Source organism: Mus musculus, chromosome 11, assembly GCF_000001635.26.
Source record: "Mus musculus strain C57BL/6J chromosome 11, GRCm38.p6 C57BL/6J".
NCBI classification, from domain to species: Eukaryota; Metazoa; Chordata; class Mammalia; order Rodentia; family Muridae; genus Mus; species Mus musculus.
In genome coordinates, this window is record NC_000077.6 from 22,047,501 (window position 1) to 22,071,500 (window position 24,000).

At 40.2% G+C, this 24,000-nt stretch overlaps 1 protein-coding gene across 28 annotated transcripts in view; it reads right to left on the reverse strand.

Moving 5' to 3' along the window:
- The window catches only part of Ehbp1 (EH domain binding protein 1), a 281,259-nt gene that overhangs the window by 41,676 nt on the left and 215,583 nt on the right, over positions 1-24,000 (reverse strand). For 14 of the 28 annotated variants that reach the window (XM_011243681.3, XM_011243682.3, XM_030245788.1 and 11 more), the window contains 6 exons: positions 20,859-21,006; positions 15,280-15,387; positions 11,637-11,761; positions 9,283-9,421; positions 9,021-9,127; positions 5,932-6,055 (listed from right to left, as the gene is read on the reverse strand). In XM_011243681.3, the coding sequence (XP_011241983.1) occupies positions 5,932-6,055; positions 9,021-9,127; positions 9,283-9,421; positions 11,637-11,761; positions 15,280-15,387; positions 20,859-21,006 (751 nt within the window). The remainder of the gene's footprint in view (positions 1-5,931; positions 6,056-9,020; positions 9,128-9,282; positions 9,422-11,636; positions 11,762-15,279; positions 15,388-20,858; positions 21,007-24,000) is intronic. The other 14 variants (NM_153078.4, NM_001252515.1, XM_017314438.2 and 11 more) reach the window with 6 other exon arrangements.

Below are 24,000 nucleotides of genomic sequence, written 5' to 3' on the forward strand. Positions count from 1 at the left end.
TTTTTTCATAAACTAAAATGAATACTGCTTCTCTTAAACTGCCTCACAGATCATGAAATGACATGGAGAGGATCCACCAAATTGCTAACAAGACCCTAGAATAATCAGGTGCACCTCTTGGAGGAAGAGTGAGGCCAGGGCACCCCAGGGGCTGCTGGGAGTCAGGCGCCACACAGCAGACTAGTTTTCATTCCTGCTCCCCACTATTTCTCTCAACCTCAGTTTCCTACCTGAACAATGTGTTTCTCATATTTAGAGGTTCTAACAGGGGAGCACAGCTACTTCTATACTCTTGACCGAGGGCTGGTCCTCCTCTTTGATCTACTGCCCAGCTTCTGGAGTGCCGCACATGGATGGCTCAGCAGTTGTCTGGTCTCAGTGAGACAGAGATTGGATGCGCCAGAGTGGAGGGAATATGGGGGAGGGGCTGAGGCAACCCTCTCAGAGAAGGGGATAGGGGAGGGCTTTTGGGAGAGGACAGTGTTTAATGTAAATAAATAAATTAAAGAAAAAACCCCAACACTTTCACTAAAAAAAAAAAAAAAAAAAAAAAAAAAAAAAAGCACTGTCTGCACTTGCAGAGGACCTGGGTTCAATTCCCAACACGCAAATGGAAGCTCACAACTGCCTGTAACTCCAGACATGATACCCTCACATAGATATGCATACATGCAGGCAAAACATCCATGCACATGAAACAACAACAAACCCCAAACTCCCAGTTAATAGCAGAAGCTCTTCTATAGGATGCTAACAAACAACAGATAAAAGAAGTGTTTCACTTATTTCTCACAGAGCTGGGCATATACAAAGCATATGATAACTACGGTCATCAGTGCCAGACTAGGTAGAAGATAATGGGTAAAATTCTGCTGATTTGAAAAGACCAATTATCAGCACTAACCCACATACAATTGACTTTGTGTGCATGTGCTCAATAGTTCCGCTGTTTTTGTCATGGTGTGAGACAGGGTTTTGCCACGTGGCCCAACCCTGCCTTAGCCTCCCAAGTGCTGGGATTACAGGTAGAAGCCACCACATACACTCCATTTCCTTCTTTAAAACAGCTTAATATACGACATGTGGATCCTTAAGGGATGAGAAATTCTGAAGGCTACATAGAGTTTTTCTTTTAGCTCTTTTTTTTTTTTTTTTTCCCCTCAGTACATTTAAATGGCCAGTTGGGTTTTTGCAGCCAATGCTCTAGGAAAAGACATGAAATCAATCCCATCTTGCCTGGGATTTAGGGAGCCTACTATCATGATTCTTTAAAAATTGTTTAAAGTTATAAAGCTGCAAATTCCCCCATGTGTTTAATTTTTATACTTAAAATGTAAATAAAATGTTGTTATTAAAAATCTTCCATGTTACTGGATAAAAACACTATAGTTTTACAGTAAGAAAATATGATTATCAAATGGAAACCAATCAGAAATGGAAAATAAATAGCATTCACTACAATAATACAAACAGCAGCAAACAGTGTAAGGATTCATAACATTCCCATTATTAACTGCATCTGCCAGGGTTCCAACACTGCTGAAAGACTCATCGGTGCAGCACTTATACACAGTGCCAGCTTGGAATATATTTACTACATATTTCTAATTAAGTTTCGCTGAGAGAGCAGGGGAAGGTAAGGAGAGAGTATGAATGAATGAATCCAGACTATCGCCAATTTTGGATTAGCTCAGCAACCTGATAAGGAACCACCTGCATAAATCCGCATGCTTGCTTTGTCCCCGCCACCTAGGCCTTCCAAGCTATTGCCTTTCACACCTGTGGCACCTCCTCATCTTGCTCCATGGCCCACCAAGGCTCTCTCTCCTTGTTAGAGCAGCCTGTCAGCATGCCAGTAGAGGTCCTAGCAGTCTGGGCCTCCATCCGATTTCTCCCTTCTCTCATCTCCTCAAACAGGTAGTCCTTAAAGCCTCGAGCTACTCACACCCTAGGAATTTGGAACTAGAATAATCATTAATATATTTGATGAAAACAAAGAGTTTCATTTGAAAATGTGTTTTGCTTTATAAATTTCACAACTTGATTGAGTATAGAACTTTAATACGATCCAGAAATCACACCCCTAGGTGTATATACAAAAGAAGTAAAATGGTGTTTCAAATAGATGTCTACACATAAATGTTCACACTGGTCAAAAACTAAAAATAAGAGCTGTCAATCAGGGGTCAAGCACTGACTAAGCTAAGAGCACTGGCTGCTTTTGCAAAAAACCCAGGTTCGATTCCCAGCATCCACATGGCAGCTCACAGCTGTCTGTAACTCCAGTCCCAGAGGAACCAATGCCCTCCTCTAGACCCCATGGATAGTAGATACATACACACATGGCACAAAGACATAGTCAAAACTCCTATACATATAAATGAAAACTTAATTATAAAAATCTGACCATTAATAGAGAGACAGATCAACGGAGTATGTACACACACACTAAACTAGTGCTCCACCGCAGAAAGGATGAAGACCCAGAGCGTGCCAGTAGCACAAATGCACTGCAAAGACCACGTTCAAAATAAGGGTCACGCACAGAAGGAAAAAATGTCCAGTTCCATTATCTGAAACACTTAGAAAAAAGTAAATCCAGAAACAACATGGAAAAGAATTCTCAGGGGCTCGGGAAGGAATAGATAGAGTTGTTTAAATGAGTACAGAATTTCTACTTCGGTGGCAAAAACTTTGTATATATATGGTGGCAACAACCACACAACACTGTAACTGCCAAAAATACTAGAGACCTGTACACAGCACATGCACAGAACCATATATTTTCAAATGGTTCATTTTAGATCATGAAGATTTTTAATCTGTAAAAAACTGCATATAGCCTATATATTCAAGTATACAGAAAAGGTAGGTAGAGCAGTATTTCCCAGTTTCTTAAAAAAAGGATCTGGTCAACACTGCTGGAAGATTCATCGGTGCAGCACTTACACACTTAGGCTAAGTGTGGTGGCATATGCCATGATCAATCCTGGCACTTGCAAGGCTGGCGCAGGCAGGAAGACTGAGTTACAGGCTAGCTTGGGCTGTGAAGGCAGAGGAAGAGAAGAGGAGATGGCAGGAAGCCAGGCGTGGTGACGCACGCCTTTAATCCCAGCACTCGGGAGGCAGAGGCAGGTGGATTTCTGAGTTTGAGGCCAGCCTGGTCTACAAAGTGAGTTCCAGGACAGCCAGGGCTACACAGAGAAACCCTGTCTCGAAAAACAAAAACAAAAACAAAAACAAAAACAAAAACAAAAACAAACACACACACACACACACACACAAAAAAAAAAAAAAAAAAAGAAAGAAAAAGAAAAGAAAGAAAGAGGCAGGAATCAGGAGCTAAAAAGCTGAAACCCCATGCTCAGGCTGTGACTCTGCCTTTCATAATTTTATTTTGCATTGCATGTGTGTTCATGCACGTGTGCACATACCAAAGCACATGGCTGCTCTGCAGAGGTCAAAGGGACAACCTTGAGGAGGCAGCCCTTTCCTCCCACCTCCCCGTGGGTTCTGGGGATTCAATGCAGGTTGTCAGGCTTGTTCCGCAAGCACTGTTACCCACTGAACTACCTTGCTGGAGCCAAGGTCATTGCAAATGAATCATTTCCCCTATGTGAGCCTGAGTTGCAACACGTGAAGACTAAGCTGTGCTTACCTCTAAGAAGTACACCGACATCTCCAACAAACCAGGAAAGAGATCCTATTACAGTATGTAAGTTGGAATGCACGACGACCCCAAAGAAAAATGACAGTTTAGTGCTTTTGCTTTTTAACATACTATATCTTGTGTTTCATATACTAACTAGTTTTTAATCTGAGTATGGCACGCACCCCCCCCCCACACACACACACACACACACACACTGGAGGCTTGTCACAGTCCAAGGTGATTTTTGGAGCTTAACAAGTTGGGTCAGTTTTAGCCTGAATCTGCAGCAGAGACCTAGTCAGGATAAAATTCTGTCTTGTGAATAAGGGATATGATAATCCTCAAAGGGATTCTATAATCAATTTGTCACCTATAGCCCTTACATACGGCTGATCTATAGCTGGAGAAGGCCAGTTCCAAGCTGCACAGGTGATGTTCGGGCTGGGAAGGAGAACTTGAGTTTCTTTTGGTTAGAATCCTTGATAGATCAATCCCATGAATGGAAGAGGGAAGACATTATTTAGCTTCATTACATAAGGCTCCTTGCATTGGCTCCGTAGAGTAATATACACTTTACTCAGTACAATCAGCAAAGGCAATCTTCCCTTTATCGACACAACTGAAGCAAAGCAGAAAGTCACGACCAGTCACCTTCAAATGGCTAAGAAAATTAACTCAAAATTATTGGAGAAGTTATACTCTCAAGGATTTGCATTTTTATAGCTAGCACAGCTAAGATATTTAGAGTCCTTTAGAAACTAAAGGAAAAATATAAATTTAAAATAATATATTAAGTTATGATGTATGCCTACTCCACATGACTCTCTCTGTTCAGAAGGCAGAACACACAAGACACTCACAAGACTTGTCAGGGTACTGGTAAATGCAGTCTAGCCAGCTAGGTAGCTGGCGTGGGGACAAGGGCCATGACAGGACGATGGTGGCCTGAATTCTGCTCAGGGCTTGCATTTGGTGACCCCGTGGACCCTGAGCACCTACTACATCTGCCCCTCATCAGCTCAAGACGTGTCAGCAAATACTTCCCCCAACAGTTTTGTTTGTTTATATTTTAAATGGAAGAACTTTTTTCCCCCAAGTTTTCTAAGAGGCCCACTACTTAAACAAAAAAATAAATTAAAAAACCCCCTAGGCTCCCTCTCCTTGAAGAGAGGTGGGGAATGCTGACAGAATCCCAGGAGTGCTAGGAGCAGCTCAGGAGGTTTACACAACAGTATAAAGCCCACTGGATTCCCCACCAGATCGCAACAGACCCGCCATCCCTATCTGGCTAATTTCTGATGTCACTAAAACATGCACTTTCAAATATCCTGTATAAGAAGCTTAGTTCTGATAAAGTTATAGTATTAGATATAGTTTAAGAAAGCAGACAAGAAAAAGTTCAGGAAAGCCTCCCAATTCTAAATCATATTCTTCTTCTAATGGTCACAAAGTTAAATCAGCTGATTGGAATATATTTTCAATCCTCATTTTTGGTAGGTTTTTATATCATAATTTACCTTTAATTTGCTGTGAAGGGTTTGAACTTAATTCTCAATTGATATTATTTTATAGGAGTAGCACTTTAAAGAAACATAACACACACATATGCATACATGCATAGAGTTCTTTTCTAATAGCTTATTGTGCTCTTAGATCTATACAATCTTCATTGGCAATCAGCATTAAATACCACTCTACCCTCCGCTCAGGAGCTAACTTGCTGTGCTAACCTATCTTTACAAACCTTGCTATATACTTTAATCCTTTCAAATGCAGCTATGACATAAAGTATTACAGACGTTTAAAAACCTGTTCTCTTGAAAAAAATTGTGGAGCATCAGTAACCAGATAGTATTCTCAAATTTCAGTGATCTAGTCCACGGAGCCAACCCTATGCACAGCACTCTGCTTCACTCAGTACATGGCTTTAGCTGGCCAAATCTTTCTTTTTCCCCAATGAATCAGTAGAACAGTAAAGATCTTACTTTTTTTTTAAGCAGTGGCATATCAATGAGGCACAGATGTGTATTCCAACTCTGCATGGATGAGCACACTGTTCAATAGTGCTGGCTCACACGGTATCAGGGTGAGTTATCACTTCCCATGAAGGCGCTCTTATCACCAGGGCCCAGAGAGGTGGCTGCAAATCACAGCCTTTTTATTTTCAAGGCAGTTTTGCTGAACATTCAGGCTTCAAAGATTCACACTTCCAAAACTCTATAAGAGTTTGTGAACGCTCAATTTGCCAAAACTGTTTACAGTGTAATTGGGCACCGTACCTGTGTCCATGAGATAGCGGAGGCGCTTCTCCACCAGCGCGGCACGGGTGTCAATTTGCTTCTGCTCATTCTCCAGTGCTGCCAATTCCCCTACAACATACTGACTGGTGTCTTTGAACCCTTTCTGTTAACGAGAACAAACAGGAAGGGGAAAATCACTTGTAAGTTGCATTTCTCCTTTCTACAAACACTTAGTAAAGCACTTACCTAGAGAAGCAAACATACACTTAGCCTCAGCCTTAGCACCAAAATGCCACCCCTCCCTGTGTTTAGGGATCTTTCATATGCATCACATCAAACAAACTGTTGCAAAGATTGAATGCTGCAGCTGATATAGTGCTATATTTATAAATCCATACCCAGAATTGTCAGATTTAAAAAGTTAACAGTTAGTTACATGGCTTTTCCACTTAGAATGTGGTCAGTAATTTAGGCATAAATGAAGACAGAAAGAATTTCTCCTTTGGAGACTATTAAATCTTTCACTCAAAAGTACAATAATAGAAGCAAGGTTTTACTATGAAGTTGATCTTTAGGATCAGATTTCTTCTGTAGAAACAAAAGTAAGAAGACTGCCTTCCTGTTTTTTTTGCTTTTGTAGGAATTATCTCATTTAATATATACATACATTTTAAATGATAAAAAGAGGCTGAGTATGGTTGCGCATGCCTAAAATTCCAGCACTCAGAAGGTAGAGAAGCAGGTGTACTGCCTATGTGTTCAGGTCTAGCCTGATCTACGTAATAAGTTCCAGCCTAGCCTGGACTATCTAGTGAGGCCCTGTCTCAGAAATCAAACACTGAATGAGACAAAGTTTGCAACGTCTCCATAGTTTCTTCCAGCTAGATCCTGTATATTACTGAGCTCAACTGCTACTAGTCTTGAGGGGTATAAATTTTATCTAGGCAGATATCAAACCTTGCTACTTAGGATCTAATTCAACTAGTTCACTGTTTAATTTTCTCCTTAACCAAAATTATATTTGTAATGGAAAATTTACCTTCAGAGTTATTCATAATTTAAAAATGCTCCTATAAACTTTACTTGAAATACAAGTTTCATTATGAAATACCAGTATAGCTTTTAAGGTTTTATTTTTAATTGTAGGTATATATTTTATGGGCAGGGGTGTTACTTATGGTATTGCCACAATAAATAAACAAAAAGCTCTCCTAACTCTTGTACCCTTTGAGCTTCCTAGGTATTGAAACGATAGCTCAGTCGCCACTCGTCACAGCCACGATCGCCAATCTGTAAAGCACTATTCATTCTGAGACACAAGTGGCACAGTCCTGTCAGGATTTCCCAGAGCATCTGCTGTTGGAGGCACACTGGGGTTAAGAGAGCTGTGAGAAACAGTCTTTAAGCAAAAAGCACAACCAAGAGTTACAGCTATAAATTCCCATGCTCAGTTAATATGTTTATGGTTTTTCTTTTTAGATATTTTATTTACATTTCAAATGTTTCCCCCTTTCTTGGTTTCCCCTCTGAAAACCCCCCTATCCTCTCCCCCTAACCCTGCTCACCAACCCACCCACTCCTGCTTTCTGGCCCTGGCATTCCCCTATACCGGGGCACAGAACCTTCACAGGACCAAGGGCCTCTCCTCCCATTGATGACTGACTAGGCCATGCTCTGCTACATATGCAGCTAGAGCCACGAGCAAATTAAAATTAATACGTTTAATTATACTTATAGTTTACACACTTTCGGAACTATTAAAAAACTGCATTTTTATTACCTTTACTTGTTAAGCTGATTACTTGTTAAGTTGATAAATTTAAAGTTAAAATATTTTAGAAGACTGTCAGTCTGGCACTCTTACAGTCACTGACTACATCATCACTACATGGCTTAAAGAGTCACACAAAATGGACAGTCTTCAGTTCAATGGATGCTCCTGGCAAATATCAAATGTAGGAGTAACCTGGTGGATGCTTCCCATGTACCTACTGACAACACAGAGTTTTCTAAAGGGCTGTTCTGTTTGTGGCCCCATCTAAAGGGATAAAACAAACACTGTACTTTGCAGACAATACAAACAAGAGAGCAGAAATTACAGGAACACTACACTCCATCGCACAGTACACATGTCATAATCAGATGGCCCAGTTCTCAGTGCTGAGGACCAGTCACCAGACCTCTGTAGTGTGAGGGCATACTGCACACAAATACTCTGAGGCTCACAGAGTGTCACAAAATGCTTTCTCAGGAACCACCAAGGGTGGGGTTTTTTTGTACTTAGACTTTTCTGGAACTCCTGAAGGTGAAAAACATAAAACATGGTACTTTTAGAGTCCTGAAATGCTGCTCATAACTTTTGAGTTGCAGTTTAGATGATTTTAAAATTCCAAAAAAGATGAAATTTTTTTTTAACAGTGAAAATATTCAAGCTGTAGATAATATAAAAAATAACACCATTAAAGAGAGCCACACTTCTTTCTAGACAAAAATTCAAGTTAAAACTTGTTCTCCTTGCTTCTGTCCCGCAGCTGTCCATCAAAAGCAGCTTTCTCCCCGTGGTCTATCAAATATTTCCCTCACAAATCAATTTTACACATGATCAGCCCATACCCCTACTGAGCTGAACCTCCCCGTTAATTAAGTGAAGAAATTACCATATATATTATATTAATGCAAACATCATTCAGCTAGTAATTCACGGCTGATCTGGATAATGGAAAGGTTGAACACCCATTAACCCAAGCCAACAAAATGGGTTGGCTGAGAAATTCTAGCAGGTCTCATGTGACTTCTCCCTCTGACTGCAGCCCTGCGGTATCTGCTATTGTAATAATTAAAATCCTCCCGGTAGATCAATACTGGAATCTCTTTATGGGAAGTGCCCTGATGGAAATGTCTCAAGGAAGCTGGGGCTCTGGAACTCTGAAAAATTCATTTTTTTTTTATCTGACAATTATCACCACTCTGCAGACTAATTCAGCAGCCTGCCTCTCACACTGCTTTGAATGCGCTGGAGATTGACATCTTACAAAACCTAACATCTCATTTTAACAAATAAAGGCACCATTTCCACATACAGTTTGGAATTATCAGCAATCATGAAACCACACAAAAAATTAATATACATTAAGTACTTCATCTTCTGATGGCTTCCTCTGAGTTTCAGTTATCTCTGCCTTCTCCTCAGTTCCTCTCTTTGTATCTTCCTGTATTGATCTCTGTCTTTTCATCTCTTAAAAAAAGGGGAGAGGCATGTAAAATTATTATAAAGCTTGATATTTATATATTGAAATGTGGCTTTACATTATCAGCACTTCTACATTTAATACATATACACCTACAGTTAAATACTGTTACATCATGAGACAGTTCTAAAAGCGCTCCTACCTGGTCTGTTCTCAACATACTGACTGAAAGACTGGAGCTGAGTCTTTCTGACTGTGGAATCCTTGTTAAACACAACAGGATTTCTGAAACGTTCTGTTGCTTTTTGTAATCGTTCAGTCCGGAGATCTTCCACGCCACTCTAAAAGGAAAAGAACACATGGCACAGTAGTCCCGAGTATGGAATTGTATGTCAGGCAGGTAACTTTTACCAATTTAAGATGATGCTGACTTCTAAGCTATTTGGAAGCACCTTAAAGCATTATAAATTGCTTAGTAGCTGCTTCTATGGCCAGTTAGCAAACCCTTTGGGGTACAGTTTAAATCCTCCATGACTTCGATGTCAGACACTCCATGCTCTTGTGCCTTCTGCTGGTGATAAAAGCATCGTGAGGAGCCATGTTACCTCCTATGTCCCCCACGACTCTACCCCATCAGTTTGTAGTCCTACGAACTTATATGACAAGAAGAAATAGTTTCCGATTTTATGCCCACTCAGATAACCTCTAATTCTGAGCGAGGGCTAAAAGGTAGGATTATAATACTACCCCACTGCACTGAATTTCATCAGCTATTACTTTCCAAAGCTCGGTTTGTAAGTAAGCCCTTTACAGCCAAGGAAACTACAGTTATCTTTTCAGGGAGCTTCCTATGTTAATACTGGTAACAAATTCAAATGGTTCTATCAACAAGCAATATCCCAGCAGACTGAGTCACTGCAGTGTGTGGAAGCTGCAGATACCGAGGGGCTGTGTACCAAACAAATATTTCATTTTATACCTAATCTTTTATTATTTTTATTAAGTGTTTTGAAAGTAAATAGGGAAAGGCTAAGATGCATGACTAATAGCTAAGCCTGCTGAATGCTGAAACTGGTTATCAAAAGCTACCAAGACTTTGGCCTTCCTCTGCATTGAGACAATCAGTAATGAGGGAGTCCTCCAATGGCCTATTCTCTAGCCTCAAGGAGGCCCGGGATACAGAATCCTCAAGGGAAGGTAACAGTTTATCCTTTTCCACAAACACAGAATGCCTCATTTATAAATGTGTAAACTGCATTTTATTAAAAAAAATAAAAACCCAAATCAGTGCTGAAAGCTGCAAGGAGCAGATGGGCGCTGCGCGCTCCTTCTAACGCCACTTTCAAACCTCCACTAGAGAGTCATACAGACGCAATCTGTTTAAAGTCTATGTTTTGTTGGAATAACTTTAGAAATTACTACAAAAGAGCCTTCTGCAAAACAAAATCAGTTTCATATATGTAGATAATTAACTTATGAAAATGAAACAATTGTTTAAAAATTTCAAAGTTATCTGATGTATTTATCATTAGGATCAACCTTATAATATATTAACTAGGTAATTAGAATACAAATACTTTTGGCTTTAACTTCTTACAAAACTATTTTTTTTACTGTTATTTTAATTATTATCCAACAGTCTAAAACTTAAGTCTTTACTAATATAAACAAACATGGCTAAAAATTTCTAGGGCTGGCAACATGCTAAAATATCACTGTGATTAACCAGCAAATCCCATCTTAAGAAACCTTTTTATGACTAGGAACTTCTGCCACCTTACAAATGTATTCCTCTAAACCCACTAATTCAGTTAGCCTTTTCAATCCATTGTATTATTCTTAGGCAAGCTTCATTCTGCATTAAATCCAGTGCAGAAAGCTAAATTGAACGAAAAAAAAAAAAAAAACCCACCCACCCACCCACCAACCACAAGCCCCAAGCCAGGCTTCCTTTTATTCAGAGATAGAGACGGAAAAGTCTTCTGCCTCTGCCACACACTTTCATCACCAATTATAGACATGAGCAACAGGGAGCAATGAGGGCCATTGTTTTGGGGCTTCAAAGCTGCTCTGTCAGGGGGAGGCAATCCCCACAGTCCGCAGGTGGGTGAAAAGTCACACAGGATGGCTGTCCCCAAAGCTGGAGACATGCTAATAACAGAATGTGGGGAGGGAGGTGGAAGGTGTGAGTGAGGACAGTGCAGAAGCCTGCACACACACACACACACACACACACACACACACACACAGGAACACAGATACGTGCACGCGCACGCTTGGACTAGGATGCTACAGCAGATAAGAGCAACAATGGCACACACTTCATACAGTGGCTTTAAATGCTATACTCAATCACACTGCCATCCTCAGGTATGATGGATTCTTAGAAACAGCACTAACTGGTGTTCATGTGCATGGGTAAAAGATTTACGGAGACAGAGAACATACTAGAATTCTCATGGCAATATCACTCTCAGCAGAATCTGAGTTCAGCAACAGCTCCTGAGTATGTGTAGCGCTTGGCGCTGCTGAGTCGGTCAGGTCAGCAGGATTTACCTTTTCTCCTTGCTCGGAGGCCTCGGTTACAGCTTTCTGCGCAGCACTGGGGAGTAAGTTTGCCACCTGTGGCTGGGCTTCTAATAGCTTCTTCAGCCTCAAGTCCACCACCTTACTATTCTGCTCTGTTAAACAAGCAAACACCGTGAGTGACAGGTAAGAGGCCTGAGATACACAGGCTACCAATTTCAAGTGACATCATAGGAATATTACTACACTTCAAAAGACACTGGGGCTAAGACACTCAGAGAGCTGTTTTGCTATAGATTTCACCCTCAAGATTAATCCCTTAAAAAACATGGTCAACGTGCCTAAAGATAACAAAGTTATGCTATAGGCAATATTCATTAGGATTACCTGGAAAACAGAAATATATGACACACATATACATAACTGTATACATTGTACATAACAATACAACAAACTAGATACTTAAGGCATGCTTTACTTGTTTCTTTGTTTTTGAGATTGGATCTTCCCCTGCACTCCTGGCTAGCTTGGAAAATGCTGGACCAACTATGTAGAAACGGCTGGACCTGAATTTGCAGTGATCCTCCTGCCTCTGGCTCTCAGGTGCTGGGATTGCAGGTGGACACAACTAATAAATCTTGACACTTGAATTCAAATTATATTTTCCCTACTGTTTCAATGATTTTAGCATGCAAAATTCACATATGCAGTAGCATCTTGAAATATGTTATCAACATGATCTCAGTAACATATACACTGTCAAAATCCAGTGTTTAAGTGTGTACACATATATCCAGCATCAAAATAGTATATGCTTGCAATTACTTTCTACTTAAACAGCAGAGATACAATAAAAATTATCATGATTTTAGAATTTATTAAATATAGATAGAAATGGAAAGCAACCAAACTATGGTTATAACTTTTCCAAGCAACAATTTCAAATTATCCTGCCAGGCATATTAATTTCTAATACAAAGTCATTAAAAATAACTAGAAACAAATATTTCTACTTTAAAATTCACACAAAGTGGTGTTTTTTAATAAAATGGTTGTAAAAGACATGCCAACTTTTGGTGAATGGTATTTTTCACAAAGATTAATAACTTTTCTAATTATAATACTCTTAATAAATGTCATTATCATTATTTCCATGCAAATTTTTCAGTTTATACTGCCAGGCTTCTCTTTTAAACAATATCAGATGAACTATGGTCAAACCAAGATAAAGATTGAACAATTTATTATTAAAACATTATGACTTTTATATACATATTGATAAAGGAATTTTGGAGAAAATAAAGCAGGATAAAAATCATACTATTTTCTGTGTGCCTCCAGATTCCAGTCTGCACTCTTATTTTTTTATTATAAACTACAGCTATGGATTGGGACGCCCATGTCTGTACAAGCCTACACTTACTGGCATGCTGGAGAGTTACATTGACTGTGGGGAAGCTGGTAATCGCGGCAGTTGGGAGGCTACACAGGAGGATTATCAGTTCCAGGGTAGCCTTGGGTATTGCAGTGAGCTTCAGACCAGCCTGAGTTATGGCCAGAGTCTACCCCAAGTGAAGCAGAACACCAATGCCAAACAGGAGACAGACGCATGCTTTTCTCCTCAAGTCTCTTGATTTTTACTTTTTATTGTTTACGTATTATTTGTCTATGTGTATGTGTGTCGACATGTGTGAATTTGCTTGTGTGTATGTACATGTATGCATGTGTTCAATACTAATACTGGGTGTTTTATATTTTTGAGACTGGCTCTCTCAGTCAGTAAACCTGGCACTCACTTTCTGGGCTAGCCTGGCTGGCAGGCAAACCCCGGTGACCTGCCTGTCTCCTGACCTCAGGGCTGGGATTACAGAAAGGGGCTTTTTTTACCTGGGTGTTAAAGATCTGAACTTAAGAGACTCATGTTTGCATTGCAAGCATGTTCCCGAATAGACCACCTCCCCATCTCTGAGAGAATTTATTTTTTTCCCTCAAGTACAAAAGTCAAGCTAGCCAGGATTAAAATTAGTTTTAAAAAACAAATATCCTACAAAAGTTGTAACAGCTAATTTCTCCACGTTATCCCCCAAAATGGCTAATTTTCCTATCGTTTTAATCTATTTTAAGTAAGGAAATACACATTGATTATTTTACTGATTTTATAATCCCATAATCAGAAGTCTATCTTAGAGTCCTCAACAGTAAAAAGATGTTAAGAATTCTTTTCCCTCTGTTCCCCTTGATAAGGAAGAATTTGTGGTAACCATAAAGGGAGGACAGGCAGACAGCAATACAAATATTTTCATAAAGAGAAACTGAAGATAAATTCTACTGTCTTTAAGAAAGAACTAGAAGCTGGAGAAAGATGGCTCAGCAGTTAAGAACACTAGTTGCTCTTCTGAAAGCCCAGGTTCGATTCCAAGCACCCACAGGGAGGCACAAAACTGGCTGTAATTGCAATTCCAGGGGATCTGATGCCTCCTTCTGGCCTCTAAAAGCACATACTTGGTGCACAGACATACCTGCAAGAAGAGCACCTGTAAACATAAAAAAATAAAAAATAAAAATAAAAGTTTATTAAAAACAAACTAAAAGGTGGTTTTAGTTTTGAGCTAAACACTTAAAATGCTTTCCCTAAATATTAGGATTTCCTTGATCAGTTTATCTTAATACTGAGTCCGGAGGGAGGTGTTGACAAAAGGCCATGAGTTTTCTCAGCTGTTGCTGTGGTTAAGAGGACCCTGGACAGTTGTTTTCAGGAGAAGTAGCAGCTGGAGGTGGGGGAGTCAAAGCAGGTCAGACTGTAGGGAGGATCACCATCAGGGAAGGACACTCATGTGACTCATGTTACTCCTTATCCAGAGTTTTTACTGCCGTGAGAATTCACCTCGAGAGCCATTTCTGGAGTACTCGGGTATATGAAACTCTGGATTGCTACCTGCTGCTACTTATGGAGGCGAGGCACACAGAATGCACACCAAAAGCATCCTTATATTTTAAAAGATGAGTTGCAGTGTGACAGACTGACATGACAGAAGATGTGGCATTCATCTAATTGTAGTCTATACAAGAAATTTTCAGAGTGCCCTACTCTAACCAATTGTTCAGCATATGTAAAACAGTAATAATATCAAATGCAAGCAAGAAAACTGCAAAATAACCCAGTAAGACTAGAGAAAGATCTCACAGGATAGCCCAGGTTGGCCTCAAAATTACTATACAGCCCAGGCCGGCCTGGAACTTAGTAATTACACTCCTATCTCTGCCTTATACACCAATATACCCAGTACTGCCATTAGTAATTCTAAATAAGTGAGTCTGACCTATGGATTTAGATTTGATCTGAATTACTCCATAGTTATTTCACATGTAGTATACACTAGCACATCAGAACACGGAAGCAGTGAGGAGGCCACTCATGGAGTGCCTATAAACTGAAAGTAGAGTGCTTACTAGTAATAAAAGAACTTACATCATAATTTATTATGCAAATGTTAAGCTATTTGAACATTCAAATGAAAACAAAATAACATGAACATTTATGGAAGGTGGAGTTGACTAAATCATCAGCAAGGGCATAAGACATAAAAAGAGTATAAAAATAAATTATTATTGATGATGTAAAAATAAAGTTTGCCATGCAATAGGACACAAAACATTGACAATTTGAAATTACCGGGATTATCAAGGTCACTTTCTATATTAGTAAGTTCATCTCCACCTCCTACAACAAAGCCTTCAGGAATCTCTTCGTTAGTATCTATCTCAATATTATCATTTTCATCTGTAAGAACATGTAGCAATAATGTTAGTATAGCATTCATATTTTACACTCTTTGTCTTCAATTCCAAAGAAGAAAAACGAATATTTCAGTGACAGTTACTCTGAAGTCTGACAAGGATGAAGCAAGCTAAGAACTCAGTTGTAAGTGACTTTTCCACTAGTGGATTAATAGTTATATTTTACATTCTTATGTCAAAGCTCAATTATCACATCAAAGCAGATGCAGAGGTCTGGACAATTTGCAACCTGCTGTCTCTGAATCACTGAACTCATTAAGTCCTTGTGTTTTACTGTATAATCTACTAATAATCACTAATACAATAATATATGAAAATAAAGTTGACTTACTGAAAAACATCTGAAAGAATTCTGAGTTTCATTTTTAGATAGGTTCTATTGCACATCCTGTTTGTTTTGGGCTTCCCAAGCAGTCACCAAAAATGTTAATGACAGTTAACACTAAACAGGCTCCCATCTACTGTATGAGGCAGTTAGAAGAAGAAAACAAAGAAAAAGGACTGAGAAGAGCCTCCTCCTGGAGCAGGGGAAAGGCAGGTATAGACACTGCTGCTGCTTTTAGAGCAGAATCTCAAGCACATAGGGCTACATTACCCAGCAGTCAGCTGACAGCTCCTTCTCATCAACTACGCCCAGCACAGCTATTTTGCTCATTTCCTGAAGGTGAACACCTTAACTCCATGGTTCTCAAAACGTCTCCAAATAATTCTGTAGCTTAGCAAATGAATTAGCAAACACTCCCAAGCACTAAAAAGGTAGTCAAACACTTCTGTGGTACTCTGTGCCAGAGACATTAACTATTAATGGTTTCAGGACAGCTAGCTACATTGGCTGCTGTCAATCAACTGCCATGGATTATCACTAACCACAATTAATCTAGAGACACAGTGCAAAACGCAGCCTTCATCCTCTTACTAAAAAACAAGACCAACCACATCAGTGGCTCTTACCTGTGGGTTGCGACCTGATTGGGATATACCAGATGTCCACGTTACGATTTGTAACAGTAGCAAAATTATAGTTATAGAATAGTAACAAAATAATTTTATGGCTCCTCAACTATAACATGAGGAGCTGAATTAAAACTCACGGCCTTAGGAAGGTTGAGAAACATCGATCTACAGCGTTCTGTTAGATAACTTGCAAAACACTGTGCTAGATGCTGAGGAGATAGTGAGTTCTTATAAGACATTTATTCTACTCAGAAAAAAACCCATTCAAATAATTATAATACCATAAAGATGTGAGTTATATGGTAAAAATATGGTACAGAGCAATTCAAAAGATAAAAATGACACCAGAATTCCTTTCTTGGAAGTACTAAATTTAAGTCAGGTCACTGAGGGGAGGGCATCAGAGGCATGAAAGCAGGAAGACTAGGCTCTGTCCAGAGAAAGCTGCCAAGTCCAGTTTGCTGAGGTATAACTCAAAGGGAAGTAACAGAAGGCGAGGCCTGAAGGGCAGAACTGGAGAGAGCCCAGGGGGCAGAATGGGGAGCTTAAATGCTAGCTGGTGGGGATGGAGAGCTATCAGTGAGCTAACAAGATCATAGAGCTATCAGTGTGCTAGCAAGATCATAGAGCTTCCCAAGACTATGCAGACTGTAGCCACAATATCTGCTTGGAACCGATTGTGAAGCGGGTGTCGTTCACAGGCAACAATGGCGGCACCTTAGGTCCTTTACGTATGAGACAGCGTCAATATGCCTCCTAAGTGCGGTTCTTGAGTATATGTTCATTTCCTTCTGTGAGAGAGACAGGAAGTACTGCACGGACTATGATCAGGCAGCAACATCACTCGTGCCAATGCTGACCTAGCTGTTGGGAGTTGTAGAGACTAGAAAAGCTGCAGGCGGGGAATCTAGGTGTTAGGACCTCTGTGACCTGAAGAAGCAGAAGGGAGCCTAATGGAGAGGCGCTCTAACAGGACTCACACCTGACTGGATGCTAGGGTACGGGGAAGGCACTTGGTGAGGAAGACAGTTCACTCAACCTTAAACAATGCTGTGGAGATGGCAAAGAACAGAAATGCAGTGGGGAATGGGGACTTGGGAGTTGCCAAATCCTGTCTCATGTTCAACAGGTGTGGATGTGTTCTCCCAGGAAAAAATAACCTCCATTGCTATTACCTCTCACCAATAATCTAGCTGGATTAACACAGTGTTTATATTCACATTGTTAGACTTAAATAAAATGATTACTATCTGTGAAGACAAATATAAAAACTGATCTTCTATCAGCCCAGCCTATGAATGAGATTTGACTTTCCAGTCACTAACATGTTTTGAAATGAACTTTAAATTCTTTTCAGCAGTTACAACATACTTCTCAACAAGTGAGAAACTTTAGTGCATTCTAATAGACCTCAAATACATGTTTATGTGTATGTGTGCACACATGCATGTGTGTATTGAAAGACACTACATCTATATCTATGCAACTACACACACATTGATTGATTGACCTAGTTGTCTTCATGGCTAACCATGGAAACATCTGGCAGGTGAGCACGGCAGAGCCAGTTGTAGAGATCCACTGCATAAATGCAAGAGCACAGGAGGGTCTGTGATCTGTGTGCAGGAGTATCAGCTATGAACAGAGTGTGAAGATATGTGCTGGCTGGTACTGCACAACCCTGACACTGTGCACTACATAGCACAGCAACACAACCAATCTTATATGCTTTCTTCACAGGTAAATGAAATCAGGGATATCTGCAATGCCAAGGAAAGAAACCCGGCTGTCATTAAAAAAAAAAAATTCAGAAAAATAGAAGATTCAGAAAGAAGTTTCTCACTTAACCTTTCTTTCTGTTTTTTTTTTCTTTTTAATTTTCAACCAAAGTCTCCATAAAATTCAGAAATTTCAAAGTTCTACAGAGACCAAACAAAAGATAGAAGATGCAATTCAAGTATTATAGTCCTAAAAGAGGAAGAAAATAAAAACCACTGAAAATCTCTAAGATTTTTTTTTTTTGGGGGGCCAACACATTTGGTGATTCACACCATCCCATGTTACCACGGGAACCAGATTCCTATGGATCTATGTGAACTTTGGTTGTGCTACATAAGGAACAGCAAACTACCAGCCAGGAGTGTTTGAATTTCAGGAAGACTCTCTTTTCCTTCAGGAAGACTCTCTTTTCCTCAGGAAGGCTCTTCCTTTCCCTAAAGGTCTCTCCAACTCACAGCTTACATTTGAGATCAGTGCAGGACACTGAGGTGAGGGAAGACAGGCTTTTATATCTGTTCCTTCATGGACAGAGACCAAGACTCACTCCTGAGGACAGAGAACAGGCCCACTGTACTTGTCTCAGGTCAGTCTTAATCTTTTCTGTTTATCACCTGCACTTGCGTGTTTTTATAGTAATGGTCACAAATCACCAAGGTCATGGTGTCCACCCATGAGTTGATAAAGAAATCTTCATACAGTCAACAGAGCAGTACAGAACCGCAGTAACAAGAGAAGCCCATCATTTCTCACCATGGATGGAAATGGGGTCAGTGTGTTGCACGGCACAAGCCAGCCAGACAGGCAAGTACTGTTGCTCAGCCATATACTTCCTACAGACTGGAGAGGACCAGATGGGAGACAACAGCATCAGCCTTGCCCTTAATCTCCCATTCACTGTGTTCACTGCAGTTACTTTGACTGTGATGTGATGTCAAGTCAGGTCTCTGCTTTCCCCGACTGTAGGAAGAACTCCAGTCATGGGCTACAACCCTGAAAAGGTTTCTTGGTCTGGCCTAATCATGATATACACTGCTAAATGAGGTTGCATTTTCTATTTTTTAAAATTTCTTATCTGAGGAGAGGGTTGATAGCCGTCAACAATTTATTTATTCCACGTGCGTGTGCCTGAGTGTGTTAGTTACAATGACTGAACCTAGGGCCTGATTGGTGCTAGACCAAATCACTCTACCACTGAACTACATCTGAAGCCGTCAACTTGAGTTGTATCACAAAGACAGCACCAGCTGCATAGGCAGCCAGTGTATCCTATGCCATTAACTACAACTTTTTCTTAGCATCATTAACACTGTTGTCTAACAACAGTAAGCTTTTACTATAAGGAACCAATTAAAAAATCATAGCAATAAGTTCTACTTTACTTTGCAGAAACTTACTATTGTACTGGCAAGACTCTTCCTTAGCTCCAGCTCTCTAGGGTTTTATTTAAGCCTCATTTACCTATTCTTGAGGGTCATAATATTTTAAGGCTAACTAAGGACAAGTACCTGACACTTTTATTACATAATTTTATTACAAAATAGATTACAAACCTTTGAATTTACTTTGAAGTAAAAAGCTCACATGCCTCTTGAATGTATTCCTAGCAAAAGTGCAGTTTCAAATTACGGATAACCAAACTGAGCACTGAGAGGCAAAAAATTCTTTATTTTATATGGCCCTTGCCTCGAGACTGAGCTTAGAGGTATCTGCAAATACTGAAGATGACTGTCTCAGAGTCAGGACAATAGAATTGACCTGAAGGAAATTGATATGGAACATAATAATGATTCCTACATATTGGGATATAAAGAGTCTCATGAGGCCTAGGCCTGATGCTCTACCTCCTGATGCTGGGGTTAAATATATATACCACCACACCTTGCCAAAACTACTTCACAAAATTTTATCACATTTTATGTGTGTACAAGGAGTGGGGTGGGGGGAGTAGGGGGATGATTGTGACATAGCTCACATGTGGAAGTCATAGCCAAAGTGTAAAACTCGATTCTTATATCATGTATGTACAAGGAAGGACTGAATTTAGGTGAGCAGGCATGGTGGAAAGTGCTTTCACTAGCTGAGCCATCTCACCAGCACAAAAATATCACTTAAAAGATCTCATTGAAGGGGAAAGTCCTGGAGCTGTTGGAAGCTTAATGGCAAAATGCATGCTTAGCATGCACAAGATCCCAGGTTCCATCTCTAGTACAAAACCAGACCACATTTCCCATGGAAGAGCTCACCACTAGCAAATCCTACAGTCTAGACACTAAGGACTTGATTGCATCTCACCTACTCTCCCAACAACGAGGCATCAAGGGATATCATAAACCTAAAAAGTGCAATCTCTTCTTCCTCCCTCTCTTCCCCCCACCGTTGTCTTCTTTTTGAAATGGGGTCTGGCTATCCAGCCAAGGCCAGCCCCCAGTTGAAATCAATCATCCGTGCCTCGGCCAGGATTACTGGCTTTTGCTCCTATGTCCAAGCCGAAGAATGATGCTTGCATTAAAAATTAAGGCACAAGTTGACCTGGAAAAAAATAACATTTATCTTCTGATTTACAATATTTCCCTTGGCTTAGGACAAACAAACCACCCATATCAATAGGCTAGAAAGTTTACGTTTTTATGTAACAGTTTGAAGTAAAATAAGAAGTCCTAAAAGGTCTGTTGAAGATTTCTGGGTTCTCTGCAGAATGTGCTACAAGATTCCTTAGCTCACCTCCAGATGCCTTTGACCTTTCTTTCAACTTTTCTGCAGCCATTTCACCATAGCTGGGAAGTTCTGACATCTTCACTCCGCATCGAGCTTCTGCTATTAGCTGACGAGCCCTCTCTCTCAGCTGCCGACGTCTCTCTTCATCTTGCTGCTAAGATATATTGAACAGTTGCCAACTCAGTAATTGACAGAAATGCAATTTCATTTTCAATCTGATCATCGTGATAGTAACTGGTTACAGCATGGTGCTTGGCCCACATTATAAACAGGGTGCTCCGCATCAGCTGGATGTCACACCAGCTTTAAAAGACATCTCAGAATCAGTTCTTTAAAACATTTACAAATCATTGGACTAAAATGTCCATCACAAATTTAAATTAAAGAATGTTTGGCAACATAAACTATTAAAGAAAAGGCAGAAATTATTAATAAAAAACAAGACTCAGAGAAGAAATTCCCAATAATCAGAATAGAATTGTGATTAACAATTTATTTTTTAAGAATAAAATTTAACTTGCTATTTTCTAATAAAGGTACTAAGTACTGTCTAAAAGACACCTTGATACTATAAAAATACAGTAACCCAACTTAGATAAAATACAGGAATGGATTTTTCTATAGAGTAAGAGTGAAGAGAGTAAGTTAAGTTAGAGTTAAGTTCTAACTTAAAAAATGCCAACAATAACAGAACTCTTTCCTTTTGCAACAGAGGCACAGTAAGGAAAAAAGCCAATAATGTCTAATAAGGTTTTGAATTTAAAATTATTAAAACCTGCAACAAATAGGTAGATAGTTGATGACTATTTAAGATGGGTTTTTAAGAATTGTAAGCAGGGGCTCAAGAGATGGCTCAACAGTTAAGAGAAAACCCTAAGCTGCTATAAGGACTTGAGATATGATTCTAGTACCCACGTGAAAGTCAGAAGTGTTCTCCCCCATACAACTGCAGCCCCAGCACTGTGGGGGCATGGAGACAAGGCGATTGTGGGCGCTTGCTAGGTTCAGGTTCCAAGGTGGAGAATGATATAGGAATGATAGAGGAAGACATGTGCATGTGTGTGTATGTATACATACCTACAGACGCGCGCGCGCGCACACACACACACACACACACACATGAGAGGGGGGGGGGAGATTGCCAATACCATGGGAAATTGCTTGGTAAGCTTGAAAGTTTATAAAAACAAGATAAATCCTACAATAAGCTGGCTCCAGTATCTTGGTAGGTCTCTTCCCTAACATCTTCTAACCTCCATAAAACATGTCCATACTAAGTATTGAATAGCTGTGGCTTGGAATATATCATGGACTCTTCCTGGACCATGGTTCTCATATCATTTAATGTCTACTGATTCTTCAAGATCCAGCCTAATCCACGCAGCCTCCTCTGACATTCCACTCTCTTCACTGGTGGGACCTCTGCTCTGTCCTTGGCCACTGTACTACCCTGTGTGTGTCAGCTTAGTAGCATCCCGAACGCCCTGGGAGCTGAGAGACTGTGCTGACTGAGCGAGCCACAGGAGGGTGGCATTCATGTCCTGGGAGGTCCTGGGCTACAGAGTGGAGGAAGGGAATGTGGCAGCACACGGGCACTCACTGGTCTCTGCCCAGAGGCTACCATGTGACCAGCTACTTTGGGTTCCTGTTGCCTGGACTTTTCCACTGTGATGAACTATACTTCAAATGTGAACTAAAATAAAGCCTTTCTCCCTTGAGTTGCTCTTATCGGAGTATTTTACACAACAATAGGAAAAAAGACCAAAAGGAAAAAAAAAAAAAAACAAAGAACAAAACACGTGTGGATATTTTTTTTAAAGAAATATTTCATTATAACTTCTGAAACAAGTTTTGGCTGGGGGCAGGGTAGACAAAAGGTGTCATGGCTTCTGTGTTGCACCTGCAGGAGTGGAACTGACAGAGACCCGATATGGTCTGGCTATGGCCACTGCTGCCCGTGAGACAAGGAGGAAGGCCGCCGACCCAGGGAAGTCTACCCCAGAGTAGCCTCTTAGGAACCACTGAAGATGGCTTGGGATGCTGGCTGTTTTATGCTGTTTGCTTTTATATACATATGCTTTCTAAAGTTTAAGAGAATGAGAGATTAATTTAGCAGCAGTGAAATATAGGTTGACACAAGGAACTGGAAAGACACGAATTAGCAGGTTTATGAACAGTCCAACGAACCTATAGGTTCTAATAAGAACATTCAGGAAGAGAAAGTGCTACGAGGAATACGAAAAAGAGATGCAAGAAACCAATTTCTGTCCCAATTTTTGGTTAGAGCTGTGGACAGAAGAAGGAAAATATATCTTAGTTAAAATGGAATGGGAACTCTGACTATGGACTTATAATAAACATAGGAAACTAACAGAAGCCAGCTCTAAGAAGGCAGTGTCTGGGCTAGGAGAGAGGGGGGTCTGAAGAGGCAAGAGGACCTCTGAGTACGAGCTGGGAAGCTGGTCTGAGGCTATGGTGTGAGGTAAAGCCAGGGCCATGGTGCTGAAGGGTGAATACATGGTAGCCTGAAGAGGAGTAAGGAGGCCACTGAGTGAGACGTGGAGAACACCTGTCCTTATGTAAGAGGGTGTGGCATCATGAGAATCAAAGTGCTTTCAAGAAAAGGCACTCACAAGCCAGAAGCAGGGGGATTTCTGTGAGTTCAAGGCCAGCCAGGGCTAAATAAAGAAACCTGTCTCAAAAATAAATAAACAAAACAACCTATTACTGTGAAAGTCAGAAGTTATTCAGGAAATTTGAGAGGTGCAATCAGGCTTGGTAGACAGGGAAGAAGCCAGAGAGGTGCAACTCAAATCTGGGTACTTTAAAAGTCTTTTTTTTTTTTTTTTTTTTTTTTTTTGAGGTGGCTAAAAAACAAACAAACCAACCAACCAACCAACCAACCAACCAACCAACCCAAGAGATTTTTGGCATCATCAACATCAATAAGCCCAGATTAATAGGTGTGTCAGGTAGGTAGGCCTAGGGGCACACTCTCAAGTTCTTGGTAGGCAAATTGGCATACTCACAACTATCAAATACAACAGTGAGTACAATGAATTGAATCAATGAAATCACATGAATAAATGAAAACTGGAGTTCAATATGATGGCAGAACATTAAGTATTGTAACTCACAAAAACCTGGG